General features: G+C 39.7%; 2 protein-coding genes across 7 annotated transcripts in view; one reads left to right on the top strand and one right to left on the bottom strand.

Moving 5' to 3' along the window:
• scn1ba (sodium channel, voltage-gated, type I, beta a) overlaps positions 1-12,323 on the top strand; it is a 32,731-nt gene extending 20,408 nt beyond the window's left edge. Inside the window, exons 3-7 of one of the 2 annotated variants that reach the window (XM_031313733.2) lie at positions 7,242-7,408; positions 8,321-8,558; positions 9,472-9,613; positions 9,842-9,913; positions 10,410-12,323. In XM_031313733.2, the coding sequence (XP_031169593.1) occupies positions 7,242-7,408; positions 8,321-8,558; positions 9,472-9,613; positions 9,842-9,908 (614 nt within the window). In that variant the 3' untranslated portion in view covers positions 9,909-9,913; positions 10,410-12,323. Of the gene's footprint in view, positions 1-7,241; positions 7,409-8,320; positions 8,559-9,471; positions 9,614-9,841; positions 9,914-10,388 lie in introns of both variants that reach the window. The other variant, XM_031313738.2, reaches the window with a different exon arrangement.
• A 2,116-nt stretch (positions 12,324-14,439) lies between these two features.
• The window catches only part of gramd1a (GRAM domain containing 1A), a 37,592-nt gene continuing 32,399 nt past the window's right edge, over positions 14,440-19,632 (bottom strand). For 4 of the 5 annotated variants that reach the window (XM_031313603.2, XM_031313619.2, XM_031313610.2 and 1 more), the window contains 3 exons: positions 17,726-17,833; positions 16,811-16,931; positions 14,443-16,578 (listed from right to left, as the gene is read on the bottom strand). In XM_031313603.2, the coding sequence (XP_031169463.1) occupies positions 16,471-16,578; positions 16,811-16,931; positions 17,726-17,833 (337 nt within the window). In that variant the 3' untranslated portion in view covers positions 14,443-16,470. Of the gene's footprint in view, positions 16,579-16,810; positions 16,932-17,725; positions 17,834-19,632 lie in introns of all 5 variants that reach the window. The other variant, XM_031313635.2, reaches the window with a different exon arrangement.

The raw sequence follows: 19,632 nt of genomic DNA, 5'->3' as shown, positions 1-19,632 counted from the left end.
CCTGGAATGCACACGAGTCACCATCAAATCCCCCCCCCCATTCGCTGACTGTGCAGTTTGTTAGGCTATTGTTGTTAAGGTGTTTCCTGTTGTCTGATATTGACCACTCTACCGCTGTCTGCTCTGTTTGTAGGCTTGGCTTCGGCAGTCTTGTGTGTGTGTGTGTGTGTGTGCATGTGTGTGTGTGTGCATGCGTGCGTGTGTGCATGCGTGTGTGCGTGTGTGTGTGTGTGTGTTCATATGTGTGAGAGTTTCATCTTTGGGCTGGATTGTTTGCTAAAAGCCCAGCTGTTCAGATTTTTGTAAGAGTAATGAGATGAGGCCATGTGGTGGGCGGGCGTGGGCGGGCGGGCGCGCGCGCACACACACACACACACACACACACACACACACACACACACACACACACATTGAAAGTATTTCAAAAGAGAAAAAGTTCATTTAAATATGTGCCCTCAACTTTCTTCTCCTGCTATCTGTATTAATTGTGATATCATGACTCAAGAAGCAAGTTATCAGAATTTATTATCACCATCAGCTTTGAGTCTCCCGACACCCGCAGGAGGAGAAGCAACTCCGCAAGGAAATAATCTTTAATAAATCTGTCTTTTATTTTTAATTTATGACACAGCCATGTCTCTTTATTTGTGGCCTCTTGGTTTATTTTAAACCATAAATAACTGTAAAATGATCAATTGGCAGGCAAATTAAACAAGATGTAGATGTTAAACACATCACATTTTTTTCCTTTTTTAAGATTTGTTTTTGGACAAACCCAACTCAAGTTAAAATAAAAAATATCTATTTTACATGTTTTCAATATGATCCTCAAAGAAGAAAAACATATGTATGTCAACCCTTTTTTAAAGTTGGCATGTTGTCGTCACATTTTAAGCACTGCGATTTAAAATTGAGCACAAAAAGAAAGCAAAGCATTAAGAGAGATTTCCTGAGCACTTATCACTGTCAAGAAGCTGCTCTTTGTCTCGCACTCAGTCGCTGACAGCAATACTACAAACCAAAGCTTCATAATCTCAAGAAATATAACATTATAGTAAAAGTGTTGTTCCTTTAGCCTACATGAAGTGGCAGTTTATCATCATGTTGAAACAAGCAGGCAGAGCTGCAGAAAGTTAAGCCAGGAAGCAGATAGTGAGCAGAGAAGTGAAACTTGGCAAAAAAGTAAGAAGGTTACACAACCTCGATTAACAGAAACACACAGTTCGGTTGAGGAGCCGGCGGGTTAGTTGAGGACTGAATGTGAGCACATCTGGAGCCCGACGCAGTGAGGATGAGGATATAAGACGAGACAGGAAATTGGATGGAATCTCCCAAAACAAGAGGAAAGGAACGGACTGAGGCTGATAAAAATAGCAGCTTGTGCTCTTTGTGCATTTGCATGTGCTAAAGAAACATGAGATGGAATTCAAGAAGTTTCTGGTAGGTAGGAAAAAAAAAAATATATACAAGTTCATAAGTAGGATGATGATCAAGCTCCACCAACGCTCTATCAAACTTCTATCTACAGACGTATCTAACTTCATCAGAATTGGGATTGGTGTCGGCTGCAGAGGGCAAATGCAATCAGAAAAAGAAGAAATAGGAGACATAAAGGGACAGCTTGTCCCGAAATACAATAAAACAGACTTTGATATCACCTTTAGCTTACCATAATATTCTCAACTTTATTTTTTTTTATGCTCAAAATGCCAAAAATGATTCTCTCTTTCCAACTGTAAGGGCAGAATCATTCACAAGCATAACAATTCAACTGACAGAGTTGTGTGTCCTTGCTTTCGAGCCAGACTGCAGAGGCTAATAAAGACCTAATGGATTCAATGGCAATTCTAACTAATGCATACAGCGGAGAGGCTCTTTCGCAGCACAGAGCCATTAGCTCTGCAAATGGCTCGAACGCGAATTTATGGTCAAAGGAGATTACTGTCAAGGGGATGTCTGAACAACCACGCCATCTTTTCCGCCTCCGAGCCATTTGGATTCATGTCCATCCATCTCTCCACTCCAACCACAGAATCTGCACAAACTGTCACTTGTGCCCAATCTGCAGCTGGGGTCAGACTCTGAAGCCTCAAAGCTGCATGGATATAATTCTGAAAAGAGTTTTATTTTGATTCTATTTGAGGCTTTTTTCATTGCGTTCTAAATCTGGAGCGAGATACCGCGGCTGGCTGCATGTGTCCTGCTAACTTGTGTCACACACACACACACACACACACACACACACACACACACACACACACACACACAGAGAGAGAGCTGTCCACTTGTGATCGGATCACTCAGAACTTACTTTAATAGCAGGTCAGAACAGGCCCATACACACATCTGAGCCCCTGTTCATCCAGCTGTGTGAAAGAGGTCTGTAATACCAGGGTGCCCTGTAGTTGCAGGGGGGGGGGGGTTAGGTGAGTGAGATGGGCTTTGAAGGACGAGATGACCTTCCACACAGCTTGATTTATATTTGCATTATATAAGAGCTTGGAACCCATCGGTTTCTCAATTATTATTGTGGACACCATCAAAAATGGTTACATATTTTTTCTCAGACATTAATAAATGCATGTATAATACTTTGATTTGATGTTTGTTTTCACCTCAAGTCAGTAAGAACTTTAAAAGAGAATGAATATGGGACTTACATTTGTCACGTGGCCAGACACATATCAAAATAAATAAATAAATGTTACTACGTGTCTGCAGGATGTATAAACAATAGATCGCTAACATGTTAGCCATATCAACTTACAAGGCAATAATATGTCAGACTTATGCAATTTTTAGTATGTTGTGCAGTTCTGCCAGTAAACGGCCACAATTACTGATTCGTGCATCTTTAACTTTGCATTTTGGAATATAATTCTTCACAGTTTTGTCATCACAATTCAAAAACTAATAACATTAGTAATGGCTGCATCCCTTAGGGTTTCTTGTTCCTATGCCTTTTTTACAGCAGATATTTAGGCTTGTTACAGCAGAAAAAAACATTCATAACATGAATGGGGCCTCGCCCCATTTAGGTACATCAGTGAGCCAGCATGCACAACAGCAGGGCCTCAGAACTGGATCACCTAAATGTAACAAAGTCATAATTCGTGTTGTTAGCTACACCTGTGCTTTTCCTGCTTTGACAAGTCAAAATGTCCGCCCATATAAGCTTTTGTAGAGATTGCTGTGAGACAAGAGAAGTGTCATCAACAAGTTGAATAGACTACTGATCCGAGGATTTGTTGAGAAAAAGAATCAATGTTCGCCTTGTGTTTCATTCCTCAAAACAGATTTGGATCTATTTTACAGAACAAAATGTCATTGAACATGCAGTACTAAGAGCCTTTGTGCATACGTTGCAGAAAACAGAGCTTGCAAGAGAGAGGAATGAAGTGAGATCAATATACTAGACAGCAGACAGACTTTTTGTTTCTTTTTTTTTTTTTTTTTTACTTCTTTCTGCATTTTTGCCCATACATTATTTTCCACAGTAGAAAGGGCCATATTTTGGTAGAAGAAGTAAATGAAATGTGACAAAGTTCTAAAGTTGGATTTAGTTATAATTGTAATGTTATCACCTTGAGAGCTCTTAAGTCTTCTTAACTTTTTATGTTTGACTCATTGATTTTTGTGGGTTTTTTTGTTTGTAAATCAAATGTTGAATGTATTATTTTGGGTTTCGCACTCCAAAAAAATAGAAATTCTGCTCTTGAACTAATAGAGCAGCTTTTGAAAGATTGAGAAGCAGGCAGGGATTTCTCGGGCTTGCTCTATACTGATAAACTTGTGCACCGTCGCTTTACCAGCCCTGACAATATGACAGCTTTGTGGAGTGAAATGAAAGAGACACTCTCAGAGCAGTGAGCTACAATGGTCTACTTGTTCCAGTGGAAAGTCTATTGCTCGCTTGGTTTCAAAGGAAATGTCATGGATTCTTGGTATTTCCCAAGGTTACGTATGCCTACAGTACATGCGTGTGTTTATGTCTGTGGGAACCCAGCCACGGAAACAGATGCTGTTCTCCCTCATCCCTTTTGCTGTCGCTTATCCAATTTTCCTTTCTCCATCTCTCTTATGCTCAGTTCACCAAATAACCTCGACCCTTTTTGTATTTCCTTTAGCTCCCAGCGACATGCTAAGTTAGCTAACCTCAGTAGGTGGATGGTCTAATGTGCAGCTAAAGCTATACATCCGTTGTTTTTTTTTTGCTTTGTAGGCCTCATGGGTATACAGCAATTGATATGAGGGATTAAGCAGCCAGCACCCCTGTTAGGGAAAAAAAATTCCTAATCTGCAATTTCTATAATCCTGAACCTCAGTCCACCGATTACGCAATGGATTTGCATTTTTGATGCTCTGTGTATGTGTCCTGCAGCTGTTGGTGAGAATTGTTGCTGAGGTAGTTTGGTGGCTCTGTCTCTGTCTACCTTGCACTTTGGATGTGCCGTTCCTTTTGTGTCCGCTTGCATCTTCGTCTCTCTCTCTCTCTTTTCGCTGTCTTCTTAACTCGCTGTCTCAGCTTTGGACAGTCAGCATCATCACTGCCCACCTTGCACAATCTCGCCGCGTCACTAACCTCCCTCAGGATTACGGCCTCACGCTGTCTGTGTGTGCTGTCCTACAACATTTTCATCTGCCTCTGTTTGTGTTCATGTCCTGCAACTGTAGTGCTCTCTTCTGTCTTTAGACATGCTTTTTAATTTATGTCCTGCTGTCCGTCAAACATGTGCTTTGTTGTCGTTGTAATATGTCTCCTCTGTCTGTCTTATTGGTCTCACCTCCTTTTCTCAAAGCAGTCAATATGCCGGCCATCTCTAACCCTTCTGTGTTTCTCTGCACGGGATGTCTTGCTCTTGTATGACCCTGTCTTTCTGTCTCTTTCTGCCTGTTCTCTACGCAGCAGAAGCTGATATGATACTCACAGACTTGAGTCAAATTTGGTGTTGTCTCTTTTTTGAAAAAAAAAAAAAAAGAAAAGTGTCTGTCAGTTGATTTCCAAATGCTTTCCTGTGAGATTTGACATTGGCGTTAATAGATGAATGATCGACCGCTATTGGCAGCCGAGGATTAGCTGCGGCACAGACAGCTGGTGCATCTTACAGCAGCCGATAATTAACACAATACAATCAATTCACATTTCGAACAGACAAGACAAAGCTAATTAGAGCTTTGATTGTGCTTTCTGTGAACTGTAAGTGAAACCAGTTCTCCAAGCAGTTCAGGAGAAGAAGCTGCAAATGCTGTTTGACCCAGGTCTGTTGTAATCTAGAGGTCCTAAGCAGACCCACCTCCCAGAAAACCTGAAAACCCCAAGACCCCAGCCTTAACCGAACCCTGTTTTGTAGGTTCAGACATTCAAGTTTTCCTCACCTGAGTTATCGTGGGGGGTCTCAGTGTAAATAATACTTTCTTTTATTCTGGTTTACTACAACTTTGATTCCAACAGATACATTGGAAACTAGATGAGTGTTGACTTGATCTCATCTGATAGGATTGTGGGGGTACGTTGAATAAAATAGGATGGGAACTACTGATCAAACTACTTTATTATGAAGTACATCTAAAACTGAGACCAGAAATATCAGTGATAATACCTCATTCCACAGGAAAAACTGTGTGCACACATCTACAAGTAGGACAAACATTATTTTTCTGGTGTCTCTTATTAGAGGTTGCCTCATCTCAGCATCTCTAAGCTGGTGAGACAAATGTTATTACTGAACAGTGTCCAAAACTATGAAAACAAGTTGTACAAATCGGCATTAACCTTTAGGTTTTCATCAATGCATGCTGCATTTTTATCCATTTCAACAAAATGCAATAGATTACTTGTTTAAATGTGGCTTTGGTACAATAACTCAGCAAATTTAGAACTGGAGATCAGCCTAAAACCACTGAATCTGGAATTAATGCACTCATGTTCAGGCTCTGGTTTAGTCGTTCTCGGGTCAGCTGGGTTCAGGTCTGTTTGTTTTTATATGCACGGCTCTATCTCTTTTTTTAAAATATATGATAGCAATGGGTCCATTTACTTTTGGGTTTATATTTTTGGGCATGTGAAGTCTTACATTATGTTCTTAATGTTCTCTCCTTTTCCTTCCCTTTTTTCTCTTCCCTCCCTCTTCCTTCTCTGCAGTGCATCCGCCGGCATTAGGCCTCTTCCCTCCTGCTTCCCCAGCTCTCCATGCTTTTGCAGAAATAACTATTACTACTGAAGCCTGTGCTGACATTCTCTTTATTTCCTCCCCCCTCATTCCTCCCCTCCATGTGTCTCTGCAGTGTGGTGGCATTTCTATTTGTGTGATTCCTTTAAAAAGTCACACTTTGTTGCTGCAACATTTGTATCCCAGGGAGTAAACACTTTTTTAGCTGTTGCGCAGTTCTGCCCCTATTTTCTTTTATATATTTGTATAATTGAGGCCATGGACAATGTGCAGTCTCTGTGAATCTCAACCAAACGTTTAATGATTTCAGTTCATCTGAGTTGTGTTTCCTGTCCTCTCCCTCATCTCCCTCCTCCCACCTTGTGATTCGAAACAAACGCATCCCCAGAGGTCAAAGTTGAGAATAGCACAAGATCTTTGGTTGAGGGCCATGCTGAGACCTCAGTGGAAACTGCAAGGTGCAGTGTGAGAAAGAAACATTTGAAGTTACAGGTGTGTTACTCCCGGCCGACGAGAAGTACGTGTCATGATGATGATGATGGCATATATAGACTCACGCTTCTATATATGAATTTAGCTCAGTCACCAAATGACAGAATGTAAGAAACTAGTACCGCACACTGCAACCTCTTTATTTCCCCTCCGTTTCACAGATCAAAAACACCTAAAATGTAAATGCTACAAAACTAAAAACAGAATAATCATATTCAGAATAATCTAAGTACTGAAATGAGTGGAAATAAAAAATGCAAGAAAAAAGCCATGCCCAACACAAAAGAAGAAAAAAACATGCATGCAATGATCAGTGGGAGCAAGCACGCAAAATCAAAAAGTTGCAGTAGCTAACATTGTTTAGTAATGTTTTGACGGTGCCTGCAAGTACTGAGATACTGGAAAACACCAGAGCTCTGCTCGTGTATCAACCTATCGAGTCACGGGTATGTGAAAAAGAGGATGATGGCCTCCCACAGCTCTTACCTCTGAACCCTGTGACCTTCAAATAGACAAAGAGCAATAAAGTGATACAGGAGGTTTCTAACTCTGGGTTTTTTCATTATTTTCACTCTGTAGCGTCTCTGTGCTATGGAGCCTGCGTGGAGGTGGACTCAGACACAGAGGCCGTGGCCAACGAAGGCTTCAAACTTGGCTGCATTTCCTGCAAGATGAGAAGCGAGGTGCCCGCCGCGGCCTCAGTCGACTGGCAATTCAAGGGTTTAAATGAGACCAACTTCAGCCACGTGAGTAATAATAAAATATATGACAAAATATATGACAAGGCAAGCTCTGAAAAAAACAGCCCTCAGTTGCAACCTAAAAGAATAGGTCATCATTTTAGAAAATACACCCTTCTTGCAGAGAATAAGATGAGACGATCAATACCACTCTTAAGTTTGTCAAACAAAATCAGCATAGTCAAGACTAAAGACAATGTTTTAGTTACACTGTTAAATTAATGTCCATCACATGCAATGCAGCCAGTTTTCTCCCTAATGTAATACCTTATCATGTGTCCAGATAAAGCAATATATAAAATCAGCACAAAGCCCCAAATATATCAATCACAACAGTCTGACAACAGGGTTATATGTCTTCTCTGAAATGGCTGCAATGCATTTATCATGAGAGAGAGGAAGAGCAGAGTCTTGCATTTTTATGGCAGGCTTTTCCCTCCCTGTGTCGACTGGAAGACAGCACTTTTGCTGAACTAAACAGCCCTCACCAGGCAAAGCAAAGAGGCCATTACAGTGTATTCCCGTAGCAGGAGAGATCCCATCAACCTTCAGCCGCCATTAAGACTCTGTATCCGCTAATATACCAGGAAGTGCAAAGGTGATGCATCTCGGTCGATACAGAAAAACAGCAGCAGTGCTGATATGGAGACTAGCTGTCTGTTTGCTCAGGGATGAAAGGGAAACTGAAATGCAAACTTGACACTCTGGGAAGGGTATTAATTAATCAACAAAGTAGAAAGTAGATTTGTGAAACAGAATACTTGTTCCTGTTCGCGTAAAGTTTGCTAAAAAATAATAATAATAAATGATATATTTGGGAAACCCTTGCCTGAAACCCTTGTTCGCTTTGCTAAATGTCCAAGTTCTCTATTTTGCTTTGTTTAATTTTTAAAGAAATTTTCTGTAATTCTCTTCCAGTTATACCACTATGAAAATGAAAATGCCTCTATTGTTGACCCACGTTTCTATGAGCGCCTGCACTGGAACGGCACCAAGGGCAGCGATGACCTGCAGGATGGCTCTATCTTCATCCTCAATGTGACCTTCAATGACGCAGGAACCTACAAGTGCATATTCAGCCGCACCCTCAAGTATCCCAACTACAAGTTTTCAACTGACCCCAACATGACTATCGTCATGAAAGTGGTGCCACAAGGTAAGAACAGAGAGCAGGGATGTTGTACCGTCTGTTTGAGCGGGGAAGAGCGAAACTAAATTAGCCAGCTTACTCAAAGAAATGTAATTTGAACTGTTTTGATTCAGTCTCGTCGCTGTCATTAATAAGCCTACTGTACACTACTGGCTGAGAACCAACAGCAGACAAACAAAGTTGGCAACTAGCTGGTGAACATAGTGGAACATTTAGCAGCTAAAGAGCCAGGTATTTCTGGATGTGGTAGAGACCAAAACAGAGCTGAAAATCAAGTGAATATCAAACTTACATTCGCCACGTGAAGTCCAAAGGAATGATATTGTTGGTCTGTGACTACTGAATAAGTAAAAAGGCTAGCAAGTTCACCAAATCAACTCTATGCCGTGATATTATGTCAATGTTGTGTTTATACGGTTTTTGTGCTGCCTCCATGTGGTCAAAACTGTTAATTAATGCAGGTTAAAATAATAATGAGTTAATTTGATAGTGAATATTGGACATTCACCAGGTGGCCACAATTTTGCTGCATTAACTTAACAGGTGGTAACTGGTTGTTTTTAGAGCTTGTTTTGCTGCCCAGAAATGTTTTAATGCAGGTTAGTGTAGTTACTGTTAATTAAACTGGGTGCTTTTAGTGACAAGTGCTTAAATTACCACAGAGGTGTCCCCCAAGGTTCAATGCTTGGTCCTCTGAATTTGTATTACTTGAGCAGGACATTAAACCCTTGTGGACGTTAACTGTAGGTAAACTTAATCAGCAGCAGGATTCAGGAAGTGATGAATTATGACACTGTAATTCAAGACAGGAGGTCATGACTTATGACTAATCCTTTTAATGGTACAAACTGAATAACCTCCTTTCTATAAGCACACAGATATATCATGACTTACCTTATCTCCCTTTCTGTCTCTCTAGTCACCAGGGGACTGGCATCCATCTTGTCTGAGGTGATGATGTATGTGTCCATCATCGGGCTGCAGGTATGGCTCGTAATTGAGATGATTTACTGCTACAGGAAGATTGCAGCGGCAGGAGAGGAAGCTTTGAGAGAGAGCGCGTGAGTAACACAAAACAGTCAAACACAAACATAGCCAGCGTCTCTTAAAGCCAATCCATTCCCATCCCATGACACTGTTTGGAAAGCGGAGACAGAATCTGTTTCAATCTGCTATTTTCAAATTTTATATATAGCTATATCTTCCTTACTGTATAGATATATTTTTATGATTCTGATTCACTGTTCTTAACCACCTGTTTCACCTTTCCATCACTCTCTTTCCTTTAGGGCGGAGTATTTAGCTGTAGCATCGGAAAGTAAAGATAATTGTGCAGGTCTTCAAGTGGCAGAATAGCATTGGTAAGTCTGGATTTTTCATGTCTGAATTCAGTCTGTCTTGTGCTTTCCTTTGTTCTTTCTTGTTTATTTTACAAAGATGGATCTTATGCAATGTGTTAATTCCTGTTTTTTGTTATTACCACTAGGGGAGAACTAGGTTGAAAGTAAAAAACAATTCAGCATTCCTCTCATAATTGTAATATGTTTACTTTATAATATATATATGACATGCAATAATAACAATTAATTAATAATTAATGTAATAATAATGTAACATGTCATGTCAATGCATTTTAAACTTTTCGCTTGCTATTTAACAGACTGTTTTCATTCCCACCTATGTTGTGTTGTCTTCTCTGTACCTTTAACACATTTTATTTAGATTTTAGATAAAGCTTTGTTTTCTTTCCAAATCAGTGTAATTGTGCTTTGAGAAAGTTGACGATGTGTTACTGCATGTTTCTTTTGTTTTTTACATTATTCATTTTCCTGACAGTTTTATGTTTTTCACTTCAAGTCGAGGAAGAATTCAAGAAAGCTTCCTTGAGGAATCTCACATTGCCACTTTCATGCCCTCTGCTCTTACCATCACTCACATCCTGCCATCCTTTCCACATGATGGAAAAATCTAACCACACGATGGAGAAAGATCTTCATAGGAAGTTTTTTCAAGTGACTTTCTGCAGAAGGATGGAAAGGACTGAAATGTATCTTGTTGTGAGGGTCAGGAGGGATGCATGAGGTCGTGGTCCAATGGGACAGAGGAAGAGGGTTGAACTGTGTATGCACAGATTATTTTGTATAGATATTATAGGCCTACATTGCATATACACTGTCTGCATGCTTATGAGCTAATCAAAATGACCGACATCATGTTTCTGATGTTCAGTCATGTTTTTAAGAGTTTTTAATCAGTTGTGTCATATTTTATTTCACAGTGTGTAACCGATAATGGTTTTATAAAGCCAACTAAAAGCTGTCAGTGTTTCCTCTGTTGGCTTTACGAAGCTGTTATGCACATAAAAACAGCTTTTAATGATACATCAACATTAGAAGCGAGATATATATATATATATATATATATATATATATATATATATATATATCCAAGTTGGTAAAAAATTACCAAAGTTACGTTTTTGCACTACTGTATTTTACCCAAACCACATCTAAATAGTCAAAACTATGTTCCACTAAATCCATGAAGATATACTTTTAATATATGATGTAGGAGGGCATTAGGATCAATAAAAACTATGAAACGTTACTATTGCAATTTCTCCTGGGTTGGGCCCTTTTTTCTTAGTTAGATTGACTGAACTATCTGGGGAGTTTTGAGTTATCCACTTTCAAATAAAGGAACATACAGTCATTAGTCATCATAAATAGGTTAAACTTATTAGAATATTAGAAAAGCATAGAGCCAGTCATGTTTTTAATGTTTCGGACTGGGAAAGCAACCGAGATGAGCTCCTGTTTTATCTTAATTTCTCAGACAACCGTAATGTTTTTTTACGGTATTTTCCTACATCTTCCAGAGCTCATAATGACAAATCAACCCTAAAAAATGTTTTGCAACAACAATCTAAAATATTTATAGTTCTATAGTCTATTGATATTTCAGTGGGATTCCCTGTTAATTAAAGCCTTTTCAGCAGTCCACTATCCTGTTTAAACTGGCTGTGTATTGTTAAAAAACTTGGATGGTGAGGAGCAAAAATGGCACCAGAAGCCAAGTGTGACTTCCCGTGACATACTGTATGGAAAGCCCTCTGATGATCAATTTGTAGTACTGCCAAAAAAGCAACTTTACCAATTTACTTGAAGTGATATGAACATGTCACCTTTAGCTTTCCCACTGATGTTTCATACAAATGTCTTGGGTGTTTTTGAAGAAACTTAAGGGCTTGGCAAATCGCTGTATATATGTAGCCTATAACTGCCGTGGGCAAACGTACCACAAAACCTGTCCAGTGTGCCTCCCAGGGTGAAGCCAGTGGTTACCAAAAAGAAAAAAGGCATAGCTTTGTTACAAACCTTAAGTGTTTGTAAAAACAGCTGTCCTTGCTTCTCTTTCAGAGACGGTCAGTGAACACCACATGGCAGCCAAAGACTGCCATTCTGCATGTTTACTGTTCATCTCTTTCTTACCAAAAGTAAGTTTGATACATCTTGAGACACTGAGAAGAAGGGAACACACACAAACGCATGAATTAATACAGTATAACGACATGCTGCATACTGATGGAAGAAGCACAGTACAGTATCAACACACAATGTCCAATGAGTTACAAGCTAATAAAAAGTAAAAAAGTAAAGAAAAATATAAAACAAGTGATACCTCCTCCATTCAAGCAGTGATACATACTGTTGTACTACGGATATAACTGCAGTTTCCTCTTCATGTGTAGGTGTCGAAATGTTGCTTGCCGATACACCCAGGAAAAAATAAAATTCCTGAGAAATCGGCCATGTCTCACTTGAATTATTTTGATCTTAAATAAATGGTAAATGTGTTGGTGTCAGGGACTTTCAGCCTGATGCATCTTCAATTCACACTTTAAGTTCATTTCCATTTATGTTTGTAAAACATGTTGATTGAAGGCAAAAAATAATGTTTCTATTTAATTTAACACCAGCAATTATATGTTTATACATAATGCATATTAATTTTGCTCTGACTGACCAACACCTGTACTTAAATCTTTGCTCAGCTGGGTTAATGGTCATTAAGTATTAACCAATATTTTTTTAACTTGTACAGGACTTTCAGATGGACGCATTTTACTACATGCGATGAAAAGTGTTGATCACAGTCAGGCTCGTAGCCAAGATTTTAGAAATACTCCAACACATCCCTTCTCTCCCCTCAAAAAATTATGTCCAGTATGTCAAATATTTCAGTTGCATTTTTCTAAATTTCACTCCACAGCATTATGGTTTAGAGTTACAAAGCCTTCACTTTTTTATTTAAAAGTAATAAAAAAAAAGTCAATACATAGATTTAATCTAAAAACACCAATAAGCCAATCATTTTTAAGCCAAGTTTTTTCAAGGCAAGACTACTTACCTTGCCTGGCAGCTGGCGAGAATCACGGGATCACATAGTAAGCCATCTGGTTAAGTTATGGTGAAAGTTTTAACTAATAGATATCACCACGACACATCCCCAGTTGATTACCTACATTAAGACAATTATTTTTGTATCACAGGTTTTCTAAAATGTTATGTTTAAATGAGGCATCATCTAATAAAAAATGCTCTTATTTACGCTGAATTTGCTCTGAAAAATCATTTTGAGTAAACAGCCTTTAAAGATACCCACAGGAGAAATATACAGACTCAAATAGACAAAGTATAGTAAATACTGTAAACTCCTAAATGTGTTTCCTTTCCACTAGTCTGAAAGAAGGTGTGTCATGGAAGCATAAAAGCCCAAAATCCCTAAATTGACCAGTACATGAAAAAATTATGTTTCTGTCTGTGTCTACTGTAGGATGTAAACTCCCCTCAGGTCACTAAAAACTTAAGTCATAATAAAAAAAAAATGACCTCAGTGCCTTCATTGGGAGCTACCATTGAGTGATTACAGGTGTATTTTAGGCACTTTATGCTCTTAGGAGTGGCCGAAGAGCAACAGATGAATAAAATCTGAGAAAAATAGAAACAACAATGGTAGTGTATGTATGTATGTATGTATGTATGTGTGTGTGTATGTGTGTGTGTGTGTGTGTGTGTGTGTGTGGTGGTGGTAGGGTGCAATGGTTGAGAGAAGTACTAAAGTATACAGAAGCTGTTTTTGAAAAAGCTTGAGTGGGGAATAACTGCTGATTTAACACTTCTCTGATTATTGAACACATCTTGCCTCCTATCAGACTCTTATAAAAGCTCTAACTAACTATTCAAGCATTTGGTTAACAGGCTGTTTTGACTTTGGAAAGGTATTAACAGAGGGGTCAAATTTAGGAGCATCTTGTTTTTTAACCTGGTATGTTGTTCAGCATCTTATCTTAATAATAGGAGCCTCTACCTTCAGGGCCACTAGGATACTAAATGAGGACACTGCCTGAACATTGTTTTCTGACATTTCCTAGACTAAACAATGAATCTAGAAATAATCACAGATAAAGTAATACAATTCTGTATTATAAAAAAATCAGGGGTGTCTGAAATCTTATTTTTTTAAATGTTTACCGGACTCAAACTTGACTATAATGCTGATTTAAAAAACTAGAACTGAAATAATTAATGAATTAAACTATTTTATTATTTGATTACCTGAGTAATACATTCCCCTGGTTCCAGCTTCTCGAATGTGAAGATTTCTTTCTTCTTTTATATTAAACTGAATATTTTGGGTTTTTTTAGACAGTTTGTTGGACAAAACAAGCTACTTAAATGTCAAGTTGGGCTTTGGGATATTGTAAAAGACAGTAACAAATGACAAACAGTTAAATTAATAGCGAATGTTAACAGTTCCACCACAATCCACTGACCCAAATCTTTTAAAAGCTAAAGACGCAGACTCAAAGATGAGCGAGATGTTGTTGCATGTTTTAGAACTTTTCATTTCTCTCCATGGTGCAGTGTACAATCACATCTTTACAGTACATTATCATCCCTGCTCCTCTTCCGTCTCTCTCTCTCTCTCTCTCTCTCTTTCTATCCCAGACCCGCTCCCTCCCCCCTCCCGCAATAAATATTACACCATTTTGTTATCTGCGGCTGGCCATGCACAGCGTGGCCCACATGCTTCTGTAGCCGCCATTTTCAGTGAAACCGAGAGAGAGAGAGAAAGAGAGAGAGAGAGAGAGAGAGAGAGAGAGAGAGAGAGTGATGGGGAAGAGCACATAGAGGAAAGAGAGGAAGAGTGGGGTTGAGCGATGAGAAGAAAAAACAAAGAGGGAATACAGATGGATGAGATGTTTTTACATCTTCAGAGGCCAGAGTCGAGCGGATGGAGAGGAAAGGCTGAAAATAAACGACGAAAATAATAAAGATAGAAAATGAATTGAATAAAAAGAGAGTGAGTCAAATTAATCTTACAAACACACAAACAAAAAAAAAAAAACAATACTGCAAAACTGATTCCCTTTTTCTTCACCTGGGCCTACAAAGTTCTGGTTGGTCCTTTTGTTTTGAAGCGTCCGTCCCAGTTGGACAACGAACTAGCCGACTGTTCCGGTATTTCGGTTTCCACCTGATCAAGTCTACGGTAAATCCTGAACTGTTAATGTCTGGCTCTGTGATACGAGTGAGCAACCAAACCAAAAAGGAAATGTCCAAAAAACAAAAAAAACTAAAAAAAAAAAAAAAACTCAAGAAATATGAAAATGTAACATCTGAAACATTGAGGACTCCTCGTGAACACGCGCACACATCCGTCAGTCAAAATCTTTTGCTTTTTTTTTTTTTTCTTCACTTGCCTCTACACACATTCACACACAATTCAACATTATTAATATTATATACTACTTTGTTTGAAACATTCAAAAAGTACTAGCATCACTATTGTCATTATTGCTGTGACCAGTAATCATTCTCGTGTAGCTCCTCTTGGTCCGCACTGCAACAGCAAATCAGAGCGCAAAATACCCACCAAATGACTTCTTCAGAGCAGGACAGGACTTCAGATCAAAAGTCATTGGTAATAATAAATACTGTAACAGTCCAGTCAGACGCAGCTTGCTGTCCTAACAAATGACCCAACACACTGATTTTGAAAAAAGATTTTAAAAACCCCCCAAAAGGACTGGGAGGAGTGGGATGGTGTTTGAGATTCATCTTCAGATGAAGAACTTACATCTGAAACTAGTGTCAAGTGTCTGGTGTTAAAATGTTCCTCATCCCCCTTTCGTGGAGGATTCACAGCCTTTTGGGGGGGCTCAACTCGGACATGGAGGAACAAATCCCTGACGGAAAGAGCGAGAGAGGCGTCCTGCTCCCTCTCCTCTCTCTTTTTCAGGTGTTTGTTTGTCACATCCACACAGCAGGTGGCGCCCCCCCCTTTTTGTTTCAGCAGGCGTTCACTATAGGAGGCAAAGGTATCTAACTGTTCCCAGGAGTAGGAGGAGGAGGAGCTCCCACTTTCCAGAATCACTGATCCCTTTGAAATGTTGCAATGTCAGAAGAGGAACTGAAGTCTGTGATCGTCATAACACGTGGGGTGCTGAAAATGAAGGAGGTCTGATTTAAAGTTATTCTGAAATGTGGCTGGCCATTTTGAAAAGTCTCTATGATTCTTGAAGAGTGGATGGTCTGAATGGGCCCACCAGTGGCCCGTTTCCATTCACTACGTACAGGGGACTTGCAGCTGCAGGTAAATTATTGCTGTCGTCATGATAGCTTCCAGTCTGAATGAGTTCACTGAAGTCGTTACTGGTTGAGGAGGAAGGCGAACGTCGCCATTTCAAGTCAGTCAGGCGAGGAGAATTGTGGGTAATGCAGTCCCCCTGCATGTCCCCACTCCTGTTTTTTTTTCGTTTTGGAAATGAGGGAAAGAGCAAACTGTGTGCCACTTTTCTAGTCTACCAGGGTGTGTTCAGAGATGGGAGACAGTCGGGGGTGGGGGGTGCGGCTCAGGCCTCAGTCGGGGACACTGAGGGTGTGAGGGTGTCATCGGGGGGATCCTGCTGCACCTCTGGGACCACGATGCCCCGGTGGAGCTTTTCTAAAGACTGCTTCATCTGGGAGATAAACATGGATGGGGTGGTGGATGGGGTGGTGGGGGAGGGTGAGAGAGGGGTCGGGTGAGAAATACCAGATTACATAATGCAGTGACGACCCAGCACAGTTTGAGCACAAGCTGTTTGTGTGACGCATGAGCTTTTCTTGCTGACTGGTCCCGGCAGAGGTGCACTTAAAGGATTTCACTTCACATGATTAATATAAAACACACAAACAAACACGCGCACACACCTGGTCGAGAAGCGTGACAGAGGACTGCAGGATCTGCTGCCACTTGCTGAGCTGAGCCTGGTGAAATTGCCTTTGAAGCTGTAAGACCTGAGCCCACTCTCCAGCTGTCTGGGGCAAAGGACTGAGGAGAGGAAAGGAGGTGGACAAGGGAAAAGGAGAGAACAACAAAAGAGCAGAGTTATTAAAATTAGTTACAGTGTCGTCACGTTTTTTTAAACCTGAAAATAACGGATTCCTTGGCCACTAGGGGACAGCTGAAAAACACTGTAAATACTGACATATTACAGACTCTTTTGTTCAAACTTGTTTGCAAACAGTTGCCCATTTACACATCCAGCACATTTTAAATTGTTTTTTCTTAACCTGATGAATGCAAGTCCAATTTTCACTCTCTTTTAGCTGTGTTTTGGTCTCCACCAACTCCTGAGGAAAATATATGGCTCTTCAGCTGCTAAATGCTCCAATATGCTCACCAGCTAGTAACTAACTGTGTCTGTCTGCTGTTTGGTGCTGAGCAGGTAGTATATAGTGTACGTTTTTGCTTAAAAACAGCCCAAAACAACGCTGAGGAGAACAGTAAGAGTGAACCAAAACTGTAAACTTGCGGGCCGTGAAAACCAAAGGTATGAGCCGGAAGACGTCAAAATGCTGCGTAGTCGGGGGATAGTTCTTCTTTGCCTTTCACATATCATGTGATCTGTTGTTAATATTGATAAAATAATTAGCCTTTTATCTACTCGTCAATTTACCTTACAAAAAGGGCAAGAGAGGATTTGTTGCTATGCAATAACTTAATACTCTGAGGGATATTTCCCACCTCAGAGCCCACAAGAATAACTCAGTCTGAGACCACACGCCAATTAACACCACAACAGAGAGTCTGTATTTGTATGGAAAAGAGTGCGGTGTGTTTACCTGTCAGCAACAGAATAGGAGTGCCATGTCTCCAGTGTATGGGCCGCTCTTTCCAGAGCATACAGCTTGTAGAAGAGCAGCATGTTGAGAGCCACCAGCACCACCAGACTGACGGGGACAGAGAGACAAGACAAGTGTCTAATTTACAGACTGCTATGAAAAGGCTCAAAAACAGTGAAAATGCTTCAACAAATCACTTGGAGAACAGTAAGATAGCAACAGTAAGACAGAAATATTTCAGTGTTTGTCACTTCAATCACAACCCAGCACTTATTCACAACAGTGTTACTTCGTTGCAGGAGAAATCCACCCTGTCACAAATGTTAATGTTGCTAACCACTATTTCTGTCATTCTGTACATGTTGCATTCCTCAGCGGAATATTTCACTGGTCTTGTATTTTTTGTGTCCTGTTCATAACTGCTCAAATGTATATGTCATTGTGCAATATTTCTAACTTAATACATGAATAAGAACTACTTTCTAGACTTAACAATCACACATTACTGTACAGGGTTTCTGCAAGTTTCCAGAAGTGAAATTAAGGACTTTTTAAGACATTATGAATGTAATTTAAGACCTATTTCACATCCCAAAAAGTGTGAAGGATATGAAGGAAAATTCCAGAATTAGCCTATTTGCAAAGTAAATGAATTTATTCACATATAACATGAACATTCCACTAAATATGACTACACAGAACTGTGTGTGTGTGTGTGTGTGTGTGTGTGTGTGTGTGTGTGTGTATGCAGCTGTTTGCTGGTGGCTTTTTAGGGCAGCACTAAATGTGCTGTTCTCGAGCCAGATCTCGCTGAACTTGCGCTTACCCATATTCGATGAAAGTAACGTTAACAGAGACGATTTTGACTTATTACTTCTAGAAGTAGCTATTTTTCTAATGAGAGAAGCCACATTAGTCTACACACCACATCTTGACACACTAGCTGGGTGTGCTCTGATATATTCTTTACCAAAAACACATAGCAAAGACTGAAGGTAGTGCAACTAACAATAACTCCATAATCCAATCAAATTTTAAAGACCTGTCAAAATTGAATTTAAGACATTTTAACGCCTCAAATTAAGATAATAGGACTCAAAACCTTTTAAGGACCCCAGGAAACTCTGCTGAAACAGATAATGTCTCTCCTGGCAGTAGCTACCATAGACCAGACTGCAATGCAGCCACAAAACGTGTGTTAAGCGAGGGGTATGAACCCCTTTCAGGGCTTCCATATGGTGTTGTCAATGACCTCTTACACTTAAGTCTCGCATTGCCAGACCTATCTTGAGTAAATGGAGTAAATACTTATTCATCACGTACAATGTAGTGAAATCCAATTACTGCATTTTAACCCATCCTAAGTATTAGGAGCAGTGGACAGCTATACATACAGCGTCCGGGAAGCAACTTCAGGGGTTCAGTGTCTCGCTCAGGGACACAACTCTTTTCTTCCTCATATATCTATTGTAATTACCAGATTACCATCTCTTATGTTCACTGTAGTCACATCTGCAACCAACTTTTCTTTCATTCAGTTTGTTACTGTGTGCTAAGTTTTGGTTTGCTTAATGACCGGCTAGGGTGGGTGGGAGTGGAAGATCGTGGTCTGTATGTGGAAGAACATGACCTGCCATTGTGAGAACGTATACATTGTACAATGCCTTTTTGTTGAAAATCAATAAAAAGATTTTTGAAAAGAAAGTAAAATTAAGTTAAAACAGAGGTGTACGGAGCTTTTGTCCTACTGCGTTCATTTTATATATAATATAAAATATATATAGCTCTTAGAGAACATCGAAGATAAACAAAATCATAAGATACAGTAAAGTGCTGCATTACTTGCTTTCAGTCACCAGAATTTGATTCATTTCTCAAGTGAACATGAAGCAAACCAGAAGTAATAA

This window comes from Sander lucioperca, chromosome 10 (genome assembly GCF_008315115.2).
Source record: "Sander lucioperca isolate FBNREF2018 chromosome 10, SLUC_FBN_1.2, whole genome shotgun sequence".
Taxonomy (NCBI): domain Eukaryota; kingdom Metazoa; phylum Chordata; class Actinopteri; order Perciformes; family Percidae; genus Sander; species Sander lucioperca.
Note: the sequence above shows the minus strand (reverse complement) of the source record. Positions and strands in the feature narration are given on the sequence as shown.